At 37.9% G+C, this 18,929-nt stretch overlaps 2 protein-coding genes across 3 annotated transcripts in view; one reads left to right on the top strand and one right to left on the bottom strand.

The window, feature by feature from the left end:
- The window catches only part of LOC115239456 (cysteine-rich hydrophobic domain-containing protein 2), a 196,282-nt gene that overhangs the window by 43,064 nt on the left and 134,289 nt on the right, over nt 1-18,929 (bottom strand). The window lies entirely within an intron of this gene.
- The window catches only part of LOC115239450 (LIM domain-containing protein A-like), a 63,511-nt gene continuing 51,523 nt past the window's right edge, over nt 6,942-18,929 (top strand). Inside the window, 2 exon segments of the mRNA XM_029813966.1 lie at nt 6,942-7,011; nt 7,014-8,030. Of these exon segments, the coding sequence (XP_029669826.1) occupies nt 6,942-7,011; nt 7,014-8,030 (1,087 nt within the window).

Genomic DNA, 18,929 nt, shown 5'->3' with positions numbered 1-18,929 from the left:
AAACCCCCCCCCCCCCCACCCCTTTGGTTTGTTTCAATGTTTTGTATAAGGAAATGTAGGGGAGGGGGGTGGAAAGCTACGCGTACGCGTTTCGCGAGAGCGTGAAAATTTCGGTGCTTTATCGTATCTCCGGCGCAAGCGAGCGAGCGAACAAGGCAACGGTGGGAGAAGAGAGGGAGCAAAAATCCCTCGCGATATAAATCGATTCGCGGGGCGAACGTCAAAGGGCCGCTCGACCAATCGGCTGGCAGATGAGGCGGTGCTTGAACAGTAACGTGCCGTTCCAAGAGAACAGAACCATGCCGCGCCGAGGGAGAAGCCGGGAGCGCGACAAGGAAAGTAGAATTGCCGCGTTCGTGGAAGGGGTACAAAAGCAGCGGGCATGGGCGAACGATGGGCGGTCGTCCTGGGTAGGGTACGTGATGGGTTGCAGCGAGTGGGGGAGATCAACACACACGCACCGAGACACACGGTACATCGCGGATTGCGAAGAATGGGGAAGGCTGCCCGTGCACCACGTTGCACCTTCCTCGTCTTCGGTGACCTGTCCCGAACTCTCGTCAATTACGACTAAATACAGGTATCGCGGTCTAATATAAAAGACATAGCGACGACGGGATGGACCGATGATAGCGGCGGAGACTTATTCTTAGGCGATCAAAGGCACTCTGTGCTTTTAGTTGCGTTGCATCCCGACTATCTCGGATTAACGTTGATTCAACTCGTCTTAATATGTTATGTAGAATGAAGGAATTGTATCTGCATATTATATGTAAATGTATCAACACACAAACAAATAAACTGGAAACTTCAGGTAGCTTTCGGACGAATTAGCGCTGTATTTATATAGGACCCATACGTTCGTATCTGTATTTAACGTGCATTTGATGATGTCCTTGTTTGAATGTTACTTATCTCGTATTAGGATTCCGTTCAAGACAGATATATAAAACTCGTTTTGAATGAGTATACAGTATACACTGCACGAAAAACATTTCACAGATTTAAAATTTATATTGAAATCTAAAAGAGACATTGCAAAACTGAGGGCTTGCATATTTTGAATGATCTGTTATATTTGACGCAAAACCTGCGATGCAATTATACAAAACAAATGTTTAATTGAAAGTTAATAAATGATGAATGTTAGCTCTTTTTCATTAATTATCGTTTTTATTAAATATAAGAAAGTTATCATCTAATATTTTAGAAAACTAAAGTGCTATTCACTTTACATATTGAAAAAGATGTTAATTTTATATATCGATCTTTCTGTGTGGCCAAGGAAGAGAAGATAGATATATCCTAAGAAATAGCTAATGTGGTGTGAAACACGATTAAATTAGATCGGGCGATAGATAATTTTCATTAATATCGAATATATTTTTTTGAAAGATAAACGCGATCTGTTCTGTCAACGCAAAGCGTGGGAAATATTGAAGTTGCCAGTGCGTGGAATTAAACGTGCATTTATAAATGCATATCTCATAATTTTCATCGACTTATCTGACATTTGATAAACAAATACATCGTAAAATCTGCGCAAGATTTCTGATAAAATTAGTTTGAGAAGTGGGTAGACTCGCCTCCCGATTTCAATAACGTATGCAATGACCTCTTGACATTCTGGCAAATGTCACTAATTTTTACGAGAGAAAGTCAAGCCGCGCGCATTTTAAAGAGCTCTTGACTGCGTTGAATCCTTGTTAATTGCACATTGCATGTATAATTAATTTTACAAGTTAATATATATATTATCTTGATGCTATTTTATTTTCCAAAAGTATAAATAATTTTATAAATGTAAGCAAAAATAAATGCAAAATCACTAAAATCACAAATTTAAAACTATGAGAATAAAGAGTGATAATGTTAAATACATCATTTATGTAATATTAAACTTAACTTTAAAAATGACAATAATTACATGTCTACATAAAAAAAAGAAGAAAAAATGTTTCGGATATTGCGAATCAATTTCAACAAAAATTTCAAATGTGTCATCTCGTTATGATGTAAAAAACAGGCTATTTTTTATTACTACGCAAGTGCGTCTCACAAGCGAACGCGACGCGTGAAAAAAGAAATTATCAATCAAAGACCGGTCTTTCTTCGTAAAAAATGTCTTAATGTAATCCGCGTTCGCGTGTGGCCCAAGAATGACGAAACTGATGCGGCCGATAGAAGCAATCAAGCGAGACGAGAAAAGGAAACGAGAACGGAGGCAGAGGAGGAGGACAGAGAAAGAGAAGCGTAAATTTTCGAAAAAAATTCTCATTGATGGATAGTTTATCGCGTCCCTGTTCTACCAATGATTCCTTCCCTAAATCCTTCTCCCTTTCGCTTCTATCGTCTTCGGTTACACATACACACAACACACACATACACTCACACCATCTCTCCTCTTTTACTGCACGAGGGTGCCCCCTCCAAGCTTTCCTGGACAACAGAGCCTACCTAAATATCGGGGGATCATGCTAAACGGCGGCAGATCAAAGGGACCGACAGAATCCGGTGGCGAGCTATCATAATAATTAGGCTCGCTCGCGCCTCTTTGTATCGGGATAGAAAAGCCGACGTGGAAGGCCGAGAAGAAGAAGCGAAGATGCAGAAGAAGAGGAAGAAAAAGGGCTGCGGACGGTCCGGTTGGTCGAACTGGCCGGGAAGAACGGTCGGCACCGCTCCTGCCCGCTAAATTGAACCTAAGGGGACTCTAAAAAGATTTTACCGATTTCGGTGAATGAGAGATTGCTTGCGTTCCTCGCAATCAACGTACTCCGACACCGCCGGGTTTCACGCCGCAGTTAATTGATTTAATAAATGATTCTCGATCATTCTTTAATCGTCGAAGCGATGCTAATGCTCGCGTGTGTAATGTGGTGTCGTATATTAGATATTAAATACAGAATGTCCGCGAAATAAATGAGCGGTTCCTTGATCCATTCAAAGTCGATTTTTCGTAGAGGAAGTATCGGGACATCAATCGTTTTGTGTCATGAGTGATTGATAACTAATATCAGTACGCTTGTTTGCAGCAAGTAAAGTCTTATTTTTTATACATCTTCAAATGTGTGTGGACTTTCTTGTAGAGAAATCTCTATAGCTTCTAATCATCGAGATATTTAAAATTAAAAATTGGTGAAAGAATATTTTATATTGTGTTGCCTTCATTTATTTTTCGAAAACATTCTATAAAGTGTGATGGCGGAATTAAATGTTTCCCATCGACAAAACCCATTTCAAAGAAGAATTTATAATTATCAATGAAATCTAAAGATAAGATAGTGCAGCATATGTGGGAGAAAAATGTTTTCTTCTCTCTCTCTCTTCTCTCTTCTCCCTTTTCAATGTGTCATATACCGCGAGAAATTCTATTTATTTTGCAGATGGAATTTATTTCTCAAGTTCCCTTGTTTGTATCAATGTTCAATCTTAAAAACACTATTACAAAAGTCATATTAATCCTGCGCGATAGTTGCGTCTTCGCTGAGGCAATTGTACCTCCGCACATGTCGTATTTACGCAGCGTATATTTTTCAGCTCTATGCTACTTGCAATGAAATAACGATTATTAATCCGCGACAATCTAGATAGGCAGGATGTCGGTAGGATTAGATTACACGTTGTGCACGCAATCGCGCACAATTTACTATCGTCGTATACGTTAAGCGCGGTAAATTGCTTAGCGCGATTTATTACAATTATCGGTAGTCATATTACAGACTCGCGAAATCCGCTTCTGTGAAATTCCGAAGGCACGAAAGCGACTCGTCGCTCGGTGAAAGCGAATTGTGTTTCTCGGTTGTTATATAAATTCATCGCATTTGCATCAGAAATCGATAGGTAATATATCGATTTGTAATGTAGAGAAATAGCAGAAATATATACTATATGCGTATATGTCAACGAATATAACACACGACGACTAACATCAATTTCCATTCAACTTTCGCTATGCGTTTCTTTCGTATAATAATGATGACAATTAATTCTCACCCAACAATAACTAAATGAAAATTTTCTTAACGTTTCTTTGCTAATACAGAATTGATTTATATGTTAACGATAGTTATTCAATTTATACCGAATATTAATTTCCTCAAATGAGATCTAATAACGTGTTATTTTCTTAAATATAATACGCAATTAATATCTAATAAAATTGGAATCTAAATTAAAAAATTAACAAACTTTTTGTAACGCTTTGTAACGTAAGTTCTTATTGTCGATGAAAATTGAAAATCTTGAAAATATATAAAACATGGCATAAAGTAGATATGTAACGGTCCGTCGGAAGCATCCGGTGCAATTCCATCGGCCAAAAACCACATAAAAAGAACAAAAATGACATACGCTCTGCAGAATTCAACACAGTCTTCCTCTCTGCTTCCTTTAAATTGTGTCTGTTCAATGGGAACATATATACCTGTTCTTTATTCATCAATTCGTACAAAAGATTGTTACGATAATAAGAAACAGTTCGATGAACAGATTTGATAAAAATTTTTGTAGTTTGTCTTTAAACTTCAATTATTCATACAAATTCTGCAGAAGATTAAAAAAGTTATTCTTATTCACACACACACACAATCATATATTCATTATTTAAAATTTCATTAATTACTAGAAACTTCTTAAAAATTCTTATAATTTTTATTGATAGTATTTTTTTTCTAGAAAGTGAAACTACAATATGATTTTAATTTCATACATAAAATAATTGGAGTTCCAGTATATCTAAGAGGTATATTTCGCAACGAAATCAATCAGAAGAGAGATAATTGAAATAATTAAGGAAGAATACCATGTAATTAATTTACTTTTCGCGTGTGAAAGTCTTCAACTCGCAGAATTTAATATCTATGACAGAAGAGTAATACCGAGCGAGATGTCAAGACATTGACTGTTAGTTGTCGACTAGATTGCCGCAATTATATTTAAATCGATTCTCGAATCGGACTGTAGATAATGACATATAATAGTTGCGATACTCTTTAAATATAATTGTTACGAGCCAGCAATCTTCCGCGATATTATCGACACAGTCATGAATCCATATCCTTTGATAATTTTTATATTCGATTAAGTAGCAATCTCCGATTCGCTGAAGATATTTCCGATTGTTTAAATTAATCTGATAATCGATTTTCAAATCTTTGTAAATCAATACATATCACAACGACTATAAAAAATTTCTCTATCGTATATATATGAAAAAGAAAGAACTAATATCTTTTTATTTTTAAAATTTTGACGAGACTGCCGTGTTCATTCTGTAAGTGCAGCCTGAAATAAAAAACAGTGAGAAAATATCTCTTCTTTCTCTTAATCATTTTTTATATCGTATTATATTTTATACTTTTTACGCTCAAATAATAGATAAAGTGAAGAAAGACGTAAATAATAATAATAGAGGAAGTAACTGACAAAGGCAAATTATAGAGACGTTGCACATAATGCATAATGCATAATACTACAGAAGACAAGTCCTCGGTTACTCGTATGGAGTATACCGCGCTATCGGACGTATTTTTGTCTCGAAAGTCGTTTATCCCGTATCTAGATGTTAGCGGCCGCGTTAACTTTTCGTCCGATAATCCGTTCCCAAGCCCGCTCGCGGCGGAGTCCGAAATCCGTACTCTCCGGGTGGGACGAAATCACGGTGGGCCCTCGTTAGTCGCCCTCCGCGTCGTGGAGGGTCAGTCCCACGTCATTCGAGCGAGAGAACGCGTGCGATACGAGGCAGCGCAGGAGGCGAGAGAAAGAGAGACGAGGGCGAGAGAGGAGTTACTCCGGGGGTAGAGTAGAGAGAAGAGAAAGACCAGGACGATGAGGAAGGAAGGACGGTCGCACCGCTGCGCTGCGGGACGTTAAATACGTCTCGTAAAAATTCCATCCCGTAGCGGCGTCATTTTGCCGTGCTCGCTACGTTAGGCATCATAGGCGGGGTTCAATCTGGCTCGGCCTCTGGATCCGCCAAAGGGGCACGTCTCTACAACGGAGGTGGTACCCGGTACCGTGGCAGCGGCTTCGAAATGTGCGGCTGGGTTCGAACGATTCTACCGCCCTTCTACGCGTGCGCTGAACCGGTCGTGAGGAAAGCGCCTGCCCAACGCCGGCGCCGGGGGATCCCCGTCCACCGTACCATTTCGCGTCACCGGCTTCGACTGGCCTGAGAGAGGAGGCAACCCGGCTGCCACCTTAGCTCCAAAACTCGTTAGAAACGCCGACGTATTGACGTTTCGCGCGCGTATCTCGCTCGCAGCGGGATCTCTATCTCCGCAACGCGCTCGGCATCAGAACGCGTCGCGCTGTGTGCTGGTGTTCAGTGAGAATAGCAAACGGGAAGAGAACTGACATCCGGTCGAGCTTCTACTCCCGAGAACAGGTTGTTGTGGAAACTCGAGGACGAAATTGCTTCGAAGCTCATTCGCGCTATGAAGTTCTTGTATAATATTCTGGTGTTTAGTTCAGAAGGAACAACAGTGACAGTGCGCTAGAATGAAGGAGGAAGGCGCGAGCCAATATCTGACGGAATGACATTCGATGGAAATCACTGATCTCAAGGAAAATGATTCGGCGGGAGGTATGAGACGGATACTCGGATGCTGACGATGAGACTCGTGTATTGGGTTAAGCGCGATGACGGAGAATACGAGTGCAACATTGACGGATTGTCGATAGCAACAGTGTTGACAGGTTTCGTGCTCTCTTGTCAAGATCCTCAAAGATTCGGACATGTTAGACCAGTGAATGAGACTCGATACGATTGTGCAGCAACCTCGTGAACAGTTTTCGAAGGCAAAAGTGCGCGTTGAAAGAATGCATGGTGTTTGAAGAGTTAAACCTGTCGCGACCTCGACTGACTGTCAAAAGTCAGACAGGCGAGTGTCTCGAGCGATTTTGCTTTTTAAGTTAGCTCGCTCCACCATCCGCGCGGCATGTGTACCACGGAGATGACGGAATCGTACACGATGTCGCCGTCGACGACGGTATCTTCCAGCGCCGCAACGCTAGAAGCTCGCCAGGTCGGGGGGATGTTCAAGACGACGAGGACGAGATCTCCGTAGGCTGTCCTAGCCCGCTGCCACTAGTGGTCGTGACGCCAAACACGGAAGACGAGCTGGCCTCCTCCAGGGAGGACTACGCCGACCGGCTGAATCCCAGAAGAACCTACGTGCGAGATTCGATGACGGAGGATGAAGAGAGGGACTATTCTCGTAACGGAGAATACAGGATGTCAAATGGGCGAACCGGTAGCAGGACTCGCGAGAGCGGTGATTCAGTTACAACGCTCAGAGACGACGAGGAAGATGATGAGGAAGAAGAAGAGGTAAACAGCAGGACAGGTAGCAATGGTGCGACAACTGCCGGCACGACCGACGATTATTTCAAGCCGCTGAAACGTTTGAAGATGGTGCAGGTGCAACATTCGGATGAGGAGGACGAGAGAGAACGGGAGTCCAACGATCGCGGGGTCAAATCCTTCAGTATCCTCGACATCTTGTCGCATCGGCCAAAAGCGAAGATTGTCCGTCCCTGGGACACGGTGGACTCCGGCCTCGGCCATCAGCACCGCCATCATCTTCAGCAGCATCAACATCATCAACACCATCTGCACCACCATCATCATCACAGTAGTCATCCGAGTCACGCGGCCGGACCTCGGGACCTCTCGCTGATGGGTATGTCACTCGCATCCATGTCCGGCTCCATTAGCGAGCCGCCCCTCAGCAGCTCCTCGTCGTCCGGAAGGAGCTCCGTGTCGGATTCCGGTAGCCCGGACCCGCTCGCCCATCATCACCATCATCATGCCGCGCTTCATCACGCGGCCATTCATCCCGGTCTGCATCACCCGGCGCTCCAGCAGCCGCAACAGCAGCAGCATCAGCAGTTCAAGAGGAAAACGTCGCAACAGCACGGCTCGCACGCCGGCCAAAACGGCAAGCGAACTACAGGGCAAGGCAGTCCCTTGGATGCGCTCTTCCAAATGACTAGCAAGACCTTCGATGCGGGCGAGCATAGTCAGGGTAAGCACTCAAAATTTTTCAGTATTCTCGGATTTACTACAGACTTGCTTGTGATTGAATTGACGTGTTTTGGAAATACAATTATTTTCTCACTTATTCATAGAGAAAATTTTGGGAGAAGATATCACACAAGTTGACATTATCAACGCGTGTATCTAATTATTAATGATTGTTGAGATGTAGATATCTTAATATCTCATCAGAAAGAGAAGAACGGGAGGGGGAAGGATCTTATTTATATAAACGAAATTCTCAATGAAAGTTCTGATGTGATTTATATGCATTTTGTTTAATTATTAATACTTTTTGTAAAATTAGTTGATTTAATCAATCTAAATAATTTAACATCTTAATCGAAATGCTACATTCTTTTTCGTATAAGTTGCACAATTTTATTATATTATATGAGATAATAATTCTATTACAATATATGAGACAAAAATTCTTAAAAAGGAACGTTTCAGATCTTCAATTTTATATATTTTTAGCAAAAATAATTGGTCAATTATTATTATATATCGTTATTAATAAATGCAAAATTGTTGAACGTTAAATAACTATCGCATTAAAATCAAAATAAGTGACTCACATAAAGATAAATGTTTTGAATAAGAAATCACATGAATTAATGATACTTATTTATTTCATTCATTGATTTCACCCCTAAATAATTTCCGCATATTAAAGTATATATAATTTTTAATACACTACATATATGTATATTTTGATATATTATATATTTTGCATAAGTATTGTACATTTATACGATATAAATGTTTTACTTTGAATATGATACGTGAGGCTAACACGATTCCAGTCTAGCGACGGCAAGTTTACCTACCGAAAGCGGTGAACAGTTTTAAGAAATGCGAATAATCTTATTTTTCATATTTGCGTTTTTGTTTGATATTTTAATTGCGACTTTTACACGTGATTACTGAAATTCCAATCTCTTGCATAAGAAATTAATGTCAGCTGCGATATAATCAGCATTATATTAAGAAAAGAAATGCATGTCGTACCTCATACTTCGAATATTCGACTATGCAATTTTAGATCGCTTAAAATTCCATCGTTACATAACGCTTACATTTTAACAGACGGGATACGAATACGTGCGCGAAAACGTGGTCGTTCGTAGAATCTATCGTTTGTAATTGGCGAGCTTAAATATCGGCGATGAATACGGGCTTTAATTTTGATTGATGTTCCGCTCGAGAGTCAGGAAGCGCTGCCCGCGCTCAATCCTTTCAAAGGCGGCGCTTTATTTTACTCTTTTACAGCCCCCTACGGCCCGACATACGGAACGTTTCAAATTTCGTGGCGCGTTAGGTGTGGCAGGTGCCAAAAATACGAGTCAGCAAAATGTTAATCCGAGTTTGCTCGAATCTTTAGATTCTGCAACTCTTTCAGATCTGTATATGTGCAGCATCGTAAGAGTGACGGATTAATCGCGCCAATCATACTCGACGCAATACTAATCTTTCAACATTGATGAGCCATAATCAATGAATATTAATAAAAATTTACATGTAAATGTAAGCAACAAAAAAGTTGCTACCTAAAGAATACATGAATGCACAATCAAAACAAACAAAAAAAAAAAATAACAATCTTTTTCGTATAAGTTGCACAATTTTATTATATTATATGAGATAATAATTCTATTACAATATATGAGACAAAAATTCTTAAAAAGGAACGTTTCAGATCTTCAATTTTATATATTTTTAGCAAAAATAATTGGTCAATTATTATTATATATCGTTATTAATAAATGCAAAATTGTTGAACGTTAAATAACTATCGCATTAAAATCAAAATAAGTGACTCACATAAAGATAAATGTTTTGAATAAGAAATCACATGAATTAATGATACTTATTTATTTCATTCATTGATTTCACCCCTAAATAATTTCCGCATATTAAAGTATATATAATTTTTAATACACTACATATATGTATATTTTGATATATTATATATTTTGCATAAGTATTGTACATTTATACGATATAAATGTTTTACTTTGAATATGATACGTGAGGCTAACACGATTCCAGTCTAGCGACGGCAAGTTTACCTACCGAAAGCGGTGAACAGTTTTAAGAAATGCGAATAATCTTATTTTTCATATTTGCGTTTTTGTTTGATATTTTAATTGCGACTTTTACACGTGATTACTGAAATTCCAATCTCTTGCATAAGAAATTAATGTCAGCTGCGATATAATCAGCATTATATTAAGAAAAGAAATGCATGTCGTACCTCATACTTCGAATATTCGACTATGCAATTTTAGATCGCTTAAAATTCCATCGTTACATAACGCTTACATTTTAACAGACGGGATACGAATACGTGCGCGAAAACGTGGTCGTTCGTAGAATCTATCGTTTGTAATTGGCGAGCTTAAATATCGGCGATGAATACGGGCTTTAATTTTGATTGATGTTCCGCTCGAGAGTCAGGAAGCGCTGCCCGCGCTCAATCCTTTCAAAGGCGGCGCTTTATTTTACTCTTTTACAGCCCCCTACGGCCCGACATACGGAACGTTTCAAATTTCGTGGCGCGTTAGGTGTGGCAGGTGCCAAAAATACGAGTCAGCAAAATGTTAATCCGAGTTTGCTCGAATCTTTAGATTCTGCAACTCTTTCAGATCTGTATATGTGCAGCATCGTAAGAGTGACGGATTAATCGCGCCAATCATACTCGACGCAATACTAATCTTTCAACATTGATGAGCCATAATCAATGAATATTAATAAAAATTTACATGTAAATGTAAGCAACAAAAAAGTTGCTACCTAAAGAATACATGAATGCACAATCAAAACAAACAAAAAAAAAATAACAAAAACGTTCGATATTAAATGTAATTTAACATAATTAAATGTAAATTATAAGTGATAGCTATAATTTTGTACATGTGTATTATATCGTCATATATGTATATAAATTATATTTTTAATTGGCAATAAATTACTTTCGATATTACATTTAACATCATATGTGACGTTATTTTAGATTAAAATAATTCACAAACAATTCATTAATTGCAACTTTGGGGAGCCTTCAAATAATTTATTCTTTCAATTAATCTCTAAAGTTTTGAATTTTAATCTTTTTGAAATTTTTGGCATCGCGTTTGAATTACGATTACTTAACTGCATAAATTGCGCTTGTTTATATAACAATAAGACACGCGAGCATAATTAATTATCGTTAATGTATAATGCATGTTGATTTAGCGTGCAGATTACAATATTATTCGCGGATCAAGAAGCGCATTATTGGTCTGTATACATTCCAATAATAGTGACAGGCATACAGATATACAGAGATATTTCTCTTCCACCGTTTTCTTCGAGTTTTCGCATGACGGAAATGTCGGGCAATAAATGTCAGTCGAGATCACGGTTAAAGACTTGAATCCACGCGTTATGACGATCTTTAACTTTCTATTGATTCCTCGCTCGTGGATCACGCATCTGCGATGTCCTGAAGCGACATGTGAAAGATTATTACGGGGAACAGCCGTCGTCTCTTCCGCTCTGCTCGAGAATTCTGCGACGCGTGACACACCTTCACAACGTCGGTAATAATAACGGTTTATAAGCGCAATGCGACCGGAACTATTTTGTAATTGTATTCGTGATATTTTTCGTAGTGCATTCTCTGGGCAAATAACGTTGAGGAGCTGTTTTATTGAATAATTTGCAATGCAAAATATATTAACAGTTACTTTTTCATTTCTTACCATACAATTCATTTGTGAATTAATCAATCAATTGCCGATCGTTACTTCAAGCATTTCCAATTAATATCAAACAATTAATATATAATCGATATAGGAAATATAAAAAGCTGCACAACATAGGCTATTTTTTTATATTAAATTTTTTGTTGCTATAGTCAGTTATCCGTGTCGACAGTATTTATTTATATATACACTATTTTCTTTGTTCTTATAGATATTTTTAATGCTCTCTTACAAGAGCGCTATAATAAAATTTTAAGTGCGGAGAAAATAATGTCTGCTGGTAGATAAGAACTATTTAAAAGGAATCGTTGTCTATTCTGAAAAAAAATATAAAAATAAAGTTTTTTTACAATGATAAAAATTTATATATATGATTAATATTATTTTAACGGTATAAAAGAGATGTAAAGTGTTCTAAAAAAACATCTATTTGGCTGTTATAAAAGAAGTAAAAATGATTTAAAGTAGCAATTATTATAATATTATAACATAATATTATAATATTCTAATATTTATTCATGCTGCTACTAAAAAATCATTTAAAAAACAAGTCTCACCCGGAGGGTACAATAACAAGATTTTAAACGATTAAATTATGTAAATGGTTGTGTGCTATTAGAATCAATATTATCCTTAATTCTTATAATATAAAAGTCGCAAAATAGCAATTATATATCATCCGCATTGTTATCAAACAATTATTCGAAAAGCAAGCTGCAACAAGGCTTATCAGAGGTTACAGCATCGAGATCGATCACATCCACTGTGATTGATTGTCTATTTCTAGAATCGATTTTATTCTTAATTCTCACGGTGTGAAAATCACGCCAAGTAGCAAATATTCGCATCGCTACCAAAAAATCGCTCAAAAAGCGAGCCGTAAGGTACGGCCAGCGGGCCGAGCGTGTCGAGATTGCAACGATCGAAACCCGTAAATCGATGCGCCCTACCGCGATTCTCATTCGGGGCATCGCAGGTATCATCGGATCAAGTTATGGAGTCGAGAGGAGAGATAAGGGGAACAGGAGAGGGGGAGAAATAAGAATGCCGCGTAAGTATAGAGAGCATAATAATCAGAAGTAAATTGCGAATACGTGAGGCTACCGTATTGTAGGGAACCTGAGGGAATCCGCGACTGTACGGGGCCCCTCCGTCGTTCCCGCCGCGAGGCCCCTCCCCTAGCGATCGGCAGCATTCATCGTTCCTTCCGTAGGGCACCTCCGTAGGACTGCTACCCCCCTCCCCTCCCAATACGCGTATATCTGTGTGTAAGAAATATATGAATGCGAGCGTCTGACCTGCCGGTAATCTAATTTGAATCTCGAGGCCCCGGTCAGGTAATGGAAAACGTATCGAATAATATTACGAACGATTTGATTCGATATCATTTGTAATTCCGGGAGACCGCAACGCGGGTCCACGGGGGCCAGCCATGCGGGCCTGACGCGTCGTGCGAACGGCTCATTCTATCGCGCAATTTGGAATAGCGGCGAATATATAGCGAGATGGGCAAGAAGAGAGAATGTATCGGGAAACTTTGGGACCTCGTAGCATGCTCGGAGTATAGAGATTAAATCCTGCGGCCTGATGCACATTCCAATGTTGCGCGCATTAAAAAGGAAAGTGAAAAAAGCCAATATAAAGTACACAAAAGTAACAAAAACAAATGTCTTTAGCTTAGATCTCGAAAATTATTTTTCAAAAAAAAAAAAAAATTTTAGATAAAATTTTCGTTTAAGTATTTACACTTTTTACGAACGTGATTTTGAGAGAGACTATTATTTTATATATAAAAGAATTTTTCTCTTTTTCATCAGTGGATTTTCAAAATAAGTTAACACATTCTAAAAAATAGAACATCTTATCACATCTAAAAAAAAATTAATTGAAATTAGTACAAATTAATAAGAAAATAAATTGTTTCTTTTACCAAACTTGTGTCTAAAATTAAAAAGTTTTAAAATTGTTGGATTATTATGATAAAAGGTGATTACGGAAAAAGAGTACATGTTTCTGGAGTAAACGGAGCATTATCTTTTTGTCACACTTATTTACGTGTAAGTTTTCGCAGCCGCCGACAGTCAGTTAGCCAATCAGTTACATCGAAATGTAGCAATCAGCGTCGCAAGTTAATTTCTAAGAATCTCGATGATTTTACACGATGGTTTTCTTGTTTCGTGTGTTAAGTCAGTTATACAACGCTTTCCAGACGAGACGTTCCGTGAAAAAACGTAATTAGGACATGATTCCATCAGCGTATAGTCTGTCATTAGAAAATAGCCAACTTATGCATCCTCTTAGTAACGCAAAGTTAACATAGATCGAACGGAACAAATACTTGGTATTGCAATTTTTTGCATTAATTCAGCTCCAGTTTTCTAAAATACTCTCATTATCGACAAATATAATGACGTAACAATAATAAAAAAAGCTTTATAATTATAGGACTAAATTTGTCCGGTTAAGCCGTTGATTCTGCGTTTTTCGCTAAAAATCCTGTTTGAGAAAATAAATCGTTAGATTATTTAGAAAAAAAAAAAAAAAAAGAAGAAAAACAGATTTCTTTTTTGTTTTCATAAATTGCTGATCTCAGACCCGTCGTCTCCGTGAGCCTTGGCAGTAAACATGTCTGTTTATTGTACCGGCTATGGACCGATGATGGGGCACTGGGGCGCTTTTGTAAATTGTGCAACTTTCGAGCACAGTATTGACGATCGTTACTTCCTCCCGAAGAAGAAGGAGAAGAAGAAGAAGAAGATGATGATGATGATGAAAGAGAAAAGGCGGAGAAAACGCAGAGAGAAACGCAAGTTCTCCGATGATACAGGCGGACTCCCTTTTGTTGAAATTTTTCGCATATTGCCCGCGCCGTCGGAAGTCGCGGGCCGCGTTTTCTATATCACGCTATATGCAAATGAGACATATGCTCGCGCCGAGCCACGTAATAAATTACATATATATAGGTAGGCCTAAAATTACGTATCCCCGGCTCTGTGCACCACACGCATGCACGACGCAAAACACACTCGCCCGCTCGCGCACGTAACACATGTCATGGGCGCGCGTACGCGTACGAGATCCGTGTCTACTCTCGTCTTATGGGATAATATGTATTTTTTACACGGACGGTCCAAGAACGCGCTCGATGGCAAACTGTCCTTTCGTCGCAGCCGTTTTAAAGAGCTGACTCGCCGTCGATCGTCCTAGTTTCTGCCGGAATTATTACGATATATCACCATAAAAGGAATAAAGAAACGTGAGTGTATGCGACAATCGTAGTCTGTAGGACTTTTTTTTATTAAAAAAAATCAAAGAAGAAAATCATTTCTATATAAATCTATTTAATTTTAATAATTAAATAATTTCATGTTTATAAATAAAACGTATTTTCCCTTAAACATATGAGATATATAAAAGGATAATAAAAGATTTTCGACGGAAAGCTTCCGAATTGGACGCCGAGCGTTTCCGTTCCGGCATGTTTGCCAAAGTGCGAGTTGACGGTCAAAATAAACGTGACCCTTCGAGAGATTGGATTTTCTAGCGATAATTGGAAGAAGTGTCTCCTGCGCACACGTGTACAAACACTGATCGATCTCTCTCGGTTGCCGGTAACATTTTCTTTAATCCAATCACTTGAGCGCCGACAAAAAAAAAATCTAGATAAAGATCTAGACAAAGGTGCTGCCGACATTTTTTTCGATGCGTTCTCTTAAAAAGACTCATAAAATTCTTCGTTTCTGGTGACTCAAGATCACTTTGTCGCAAAAGCGGACTCGCCACAGTTCCCGGAATTAAGATAGCCAATTCAGAGAAAAGGAGAGCTGGATTTCACGGTAATCATCGTAAAATTAAAGGTTCATGTATAATACAAGCATCACGGAGTACAAGGACACATCTCTATGGATATTGACAGGTTCAAAGTGGCGAGTACTCTCAAGGACTTATAATCATCCATATTTGCCATAAGTTCGATAGAATTGCTTTATAACGCATTTCCGCCAATTTCGAGAAGAATAAACATTCCGTTGTGCCGACAAAAGCAAACATAAATTAAAGTATTTATAAAGAGTAAAGAGCATAATTAGACATCATAATAATTGGGATCTTTTCACATCTTTTAAAATAACCAGAACCATACAAATTGACTAACATTAATTAAAATTAAATCATTTAATACACGTACACAATTATACCAGATAATAAAAACAGATTGTAATGTATAAATCAATATATTTTTCTGCCGTTTAATTTACCGATGCAATATATTTAAGAGCGGTAATGAATAATTTTTCAACGCAAATCGATGATGTCGCTTTATCAAATGAAAACTAAACCTCTAGCTATCCAGACATCAGATTAAACGATATCGCGACTTATCCCATTGATACACTATAAATTCTTCACGTAATATCAAGTATGATGGTACTTCTCGATAAAATATTTGATACGCGAAATCGAATGGAAATGCCGATCGATATCTGCGTAATGATAAATGCACCCGGGCCTGGGCCTGGCACACGACTTGGCCAATGTACTTATCCATTAATCTGGTCGCGTAATCGCGCACTAGTCCCTCGTATGCCATCATCAATCGTCGCGACAACTTTGTGGTACGTCCTAATACTTCTCAACTTCGACGTCGAGAGAATATACGTCTAATAATATCATTCGAGAAAAGTAAGCATACATTTAAAATGTGCGACGTATCGCGCCATACAGTCATTGCACGCGCTGATGTAAGAAAAAGTCATTCTCGTCATTTAATTACGACACATCCAGAACGCGTAACGTTTGTAACGACCATCGCTAATATTAGTATCGTTCGTAGAAGCGTGTGTGCTTTTGAAAAGCGATTAACGCAATACACAGAGCTCGTGTAAAGCGACTTTGCGCCGCGGCAGATTGTACGCTAATTTTTCCGCTTAAAGGCTTAAAGGAAACTTGATTTGAATGTTTAAATGAGTGTTTATATAATGTCAACATTACAAACTTTTGCACAGAAAGTTTTGATCGGACGGTTACGTTTTTAATGTTATAGATATACATTGCTAGTAGAAATCATTTTCTGTATAATGTTTAAAATGATTCAAGTTTAGTATTTCTTTCTCAAAATATATAAACAAAATATATAACACCTTTTTATAATGATAAAATATATAAATGTTTTAAATAGAATGACACATACTTGCTATTCTTTCATTACTAATAAAATTTATTGAAATTAGATTATTTATTCTTTATTTTATATAATGGAATAATATTATAAATGGTAGAAGAGATTAATTTTCTCAAATTTGAGTTTCTATAGTATAAGTAATGTAAGCAGTAATGATGTACTCTCAGATCCTATTTAAATTCGTTTCTTTTTTTATATTAAAAAATGATAAAGATCGAATTTCTTACAAAAAAAGCACGAAAAAAAACGCTTTTTCGAACGAAAAGCACATCGTTGAATTTGCCTCGTTTTCGCATGATAGTTGCAAGGACGAACGTGACTTGGACAAGGACAATGGTTTTCAACGCGTTTCGCGCTTCGTGTCCCGTCGAAGTGGGTTTTTAACTACCCGTCCGAGTTTACTGCACAACTTAGGTAGGTGCTTACTGCGAGGAATATCTATATACGTCGTAAAAGCTACAAAGTCGGCCGTGCGCCGACTATACGCGTCATAAACAGCTCGCCGGTCGGTGCCGCTCGTTTCTGTGTTGTTAATATTGTACGTGTACCGAGAAAGAGATCGCGAGAAAAATTGAACCGAATAATCACACCGAAAACGAACGAGCCGTCGAATGTTGGTAATTTTTCGCCGAAAGCCAAGTGAGAAAAGTATCTGAGCTACACTATACACCGATTTATTCCTTACTTGGGTTGTTGTGAACCATAGATCTTTATTTTTTGTAACGAATTTAATGACACACTGAAATTTACTTTTTGTAATGAATTTTGAAACTCTGGAATTTTTAAGTAGTCTATCAGAAATTTAACTTATTAAATTTAAATATTGTCGTAATTGTATAGCGTTTTGAAAAATTTAAATAATTTTAGTGACTTTTGAATTTGATGTTCCTGTAGGCGCATCAATGCTATTTAAATTTTTTTCTGGTTTCCACTATATTTTTTAACGTGAAAAATTTATCGGATAAATGAGTAAAATGTTTATAAAATAAGATCTTCGCACGGGAAGATCGATGTCTTTAGCAATATTGGCTGCTTCCGGCCGGAGAACTCTCGCTTTTTCTCCGACAAAATACGTACATTAATCACATTCGAGTACCGCGACACGAGTTGCAGTGATACTTGAGTTTCCAACTCTCGAGAAAACGAGACGACGATGGCCAGAGGGGTGGTTCCTTTGGCTCGAGTTGTTGTGACAGTTTGCCGAACAAACAAAATATCAGTCCTCTCCACCCACCGGCTAGTTGACTCCGGATGCCGTCAGATTTTTTTTACCGATTGTGAAGCGAACACCCCGCTGCGTTAAGTGACCATTCGGTTTTAAAATAAGTGTGTAGCTCTTTCGAGACACTCGAGACATGGTAGAATAAAAGCGGTCGCGCTGCGTTTTCGATCCTGTTTCTTTTACTTTCAAACTGAACGAAGAGAATCCAATTACATCGCGTTCAAAACTGCGACTTGTGCGTTCCAGAATTGCGTCCGTGAAATGTAATGTGAATTATTCCTGCGCATATAATAACATTTTTATAAAGTTTATATAAATCTATGTATTTTTAACACACAACTGTGCATAAATATAGTTTACAAGAGTTATTTTCCAGATATCCATCTCTTTTAGACAAATCAAATCTCGCGATGCAAGAAAGCCACTGTCATTTTTCTTGCTTGTTACGTACTTATATTTATATAAAAAATTATATTAAAAAAAGAAACTTAACTATTTATTCGAGGATTAACTGGTTATAATTATTCTATATAATAAGCTGTACTTTCAAGTAATTGTGCAATAGCTATAACTAGCTATCAAATTTTCCATTTTCTGAATCCTAACAAGATCTAGAGAGATCGAATTGTAAATTTATTTATTTAATGATTTAATTATAGATATTTAAAAAATAACAAGAGATAGGGGAGGAGGGAACAAAAATCACTTCTAATAATGTAACACAAAAACATATAT

Source organism: Formica exsecta, unplaced genomic scaffold (genome assembly GCF_003651465.1).
Source record: "Formica exsecta isolate Colony F162 unplaced genomic scaffold, ASM365146v1 scaffold38, whole genome shotgun sequence".
NCBI lineage: Eukaryota > Metazoa > Arthropoda > Insecta > Hymenoptera > Formicidae > Formica > Formica exsecta.
Note: the sequence above shows the minus strand (reverse complement) of the source record. Positions and strands in the feature narration are given on the sequence as shown.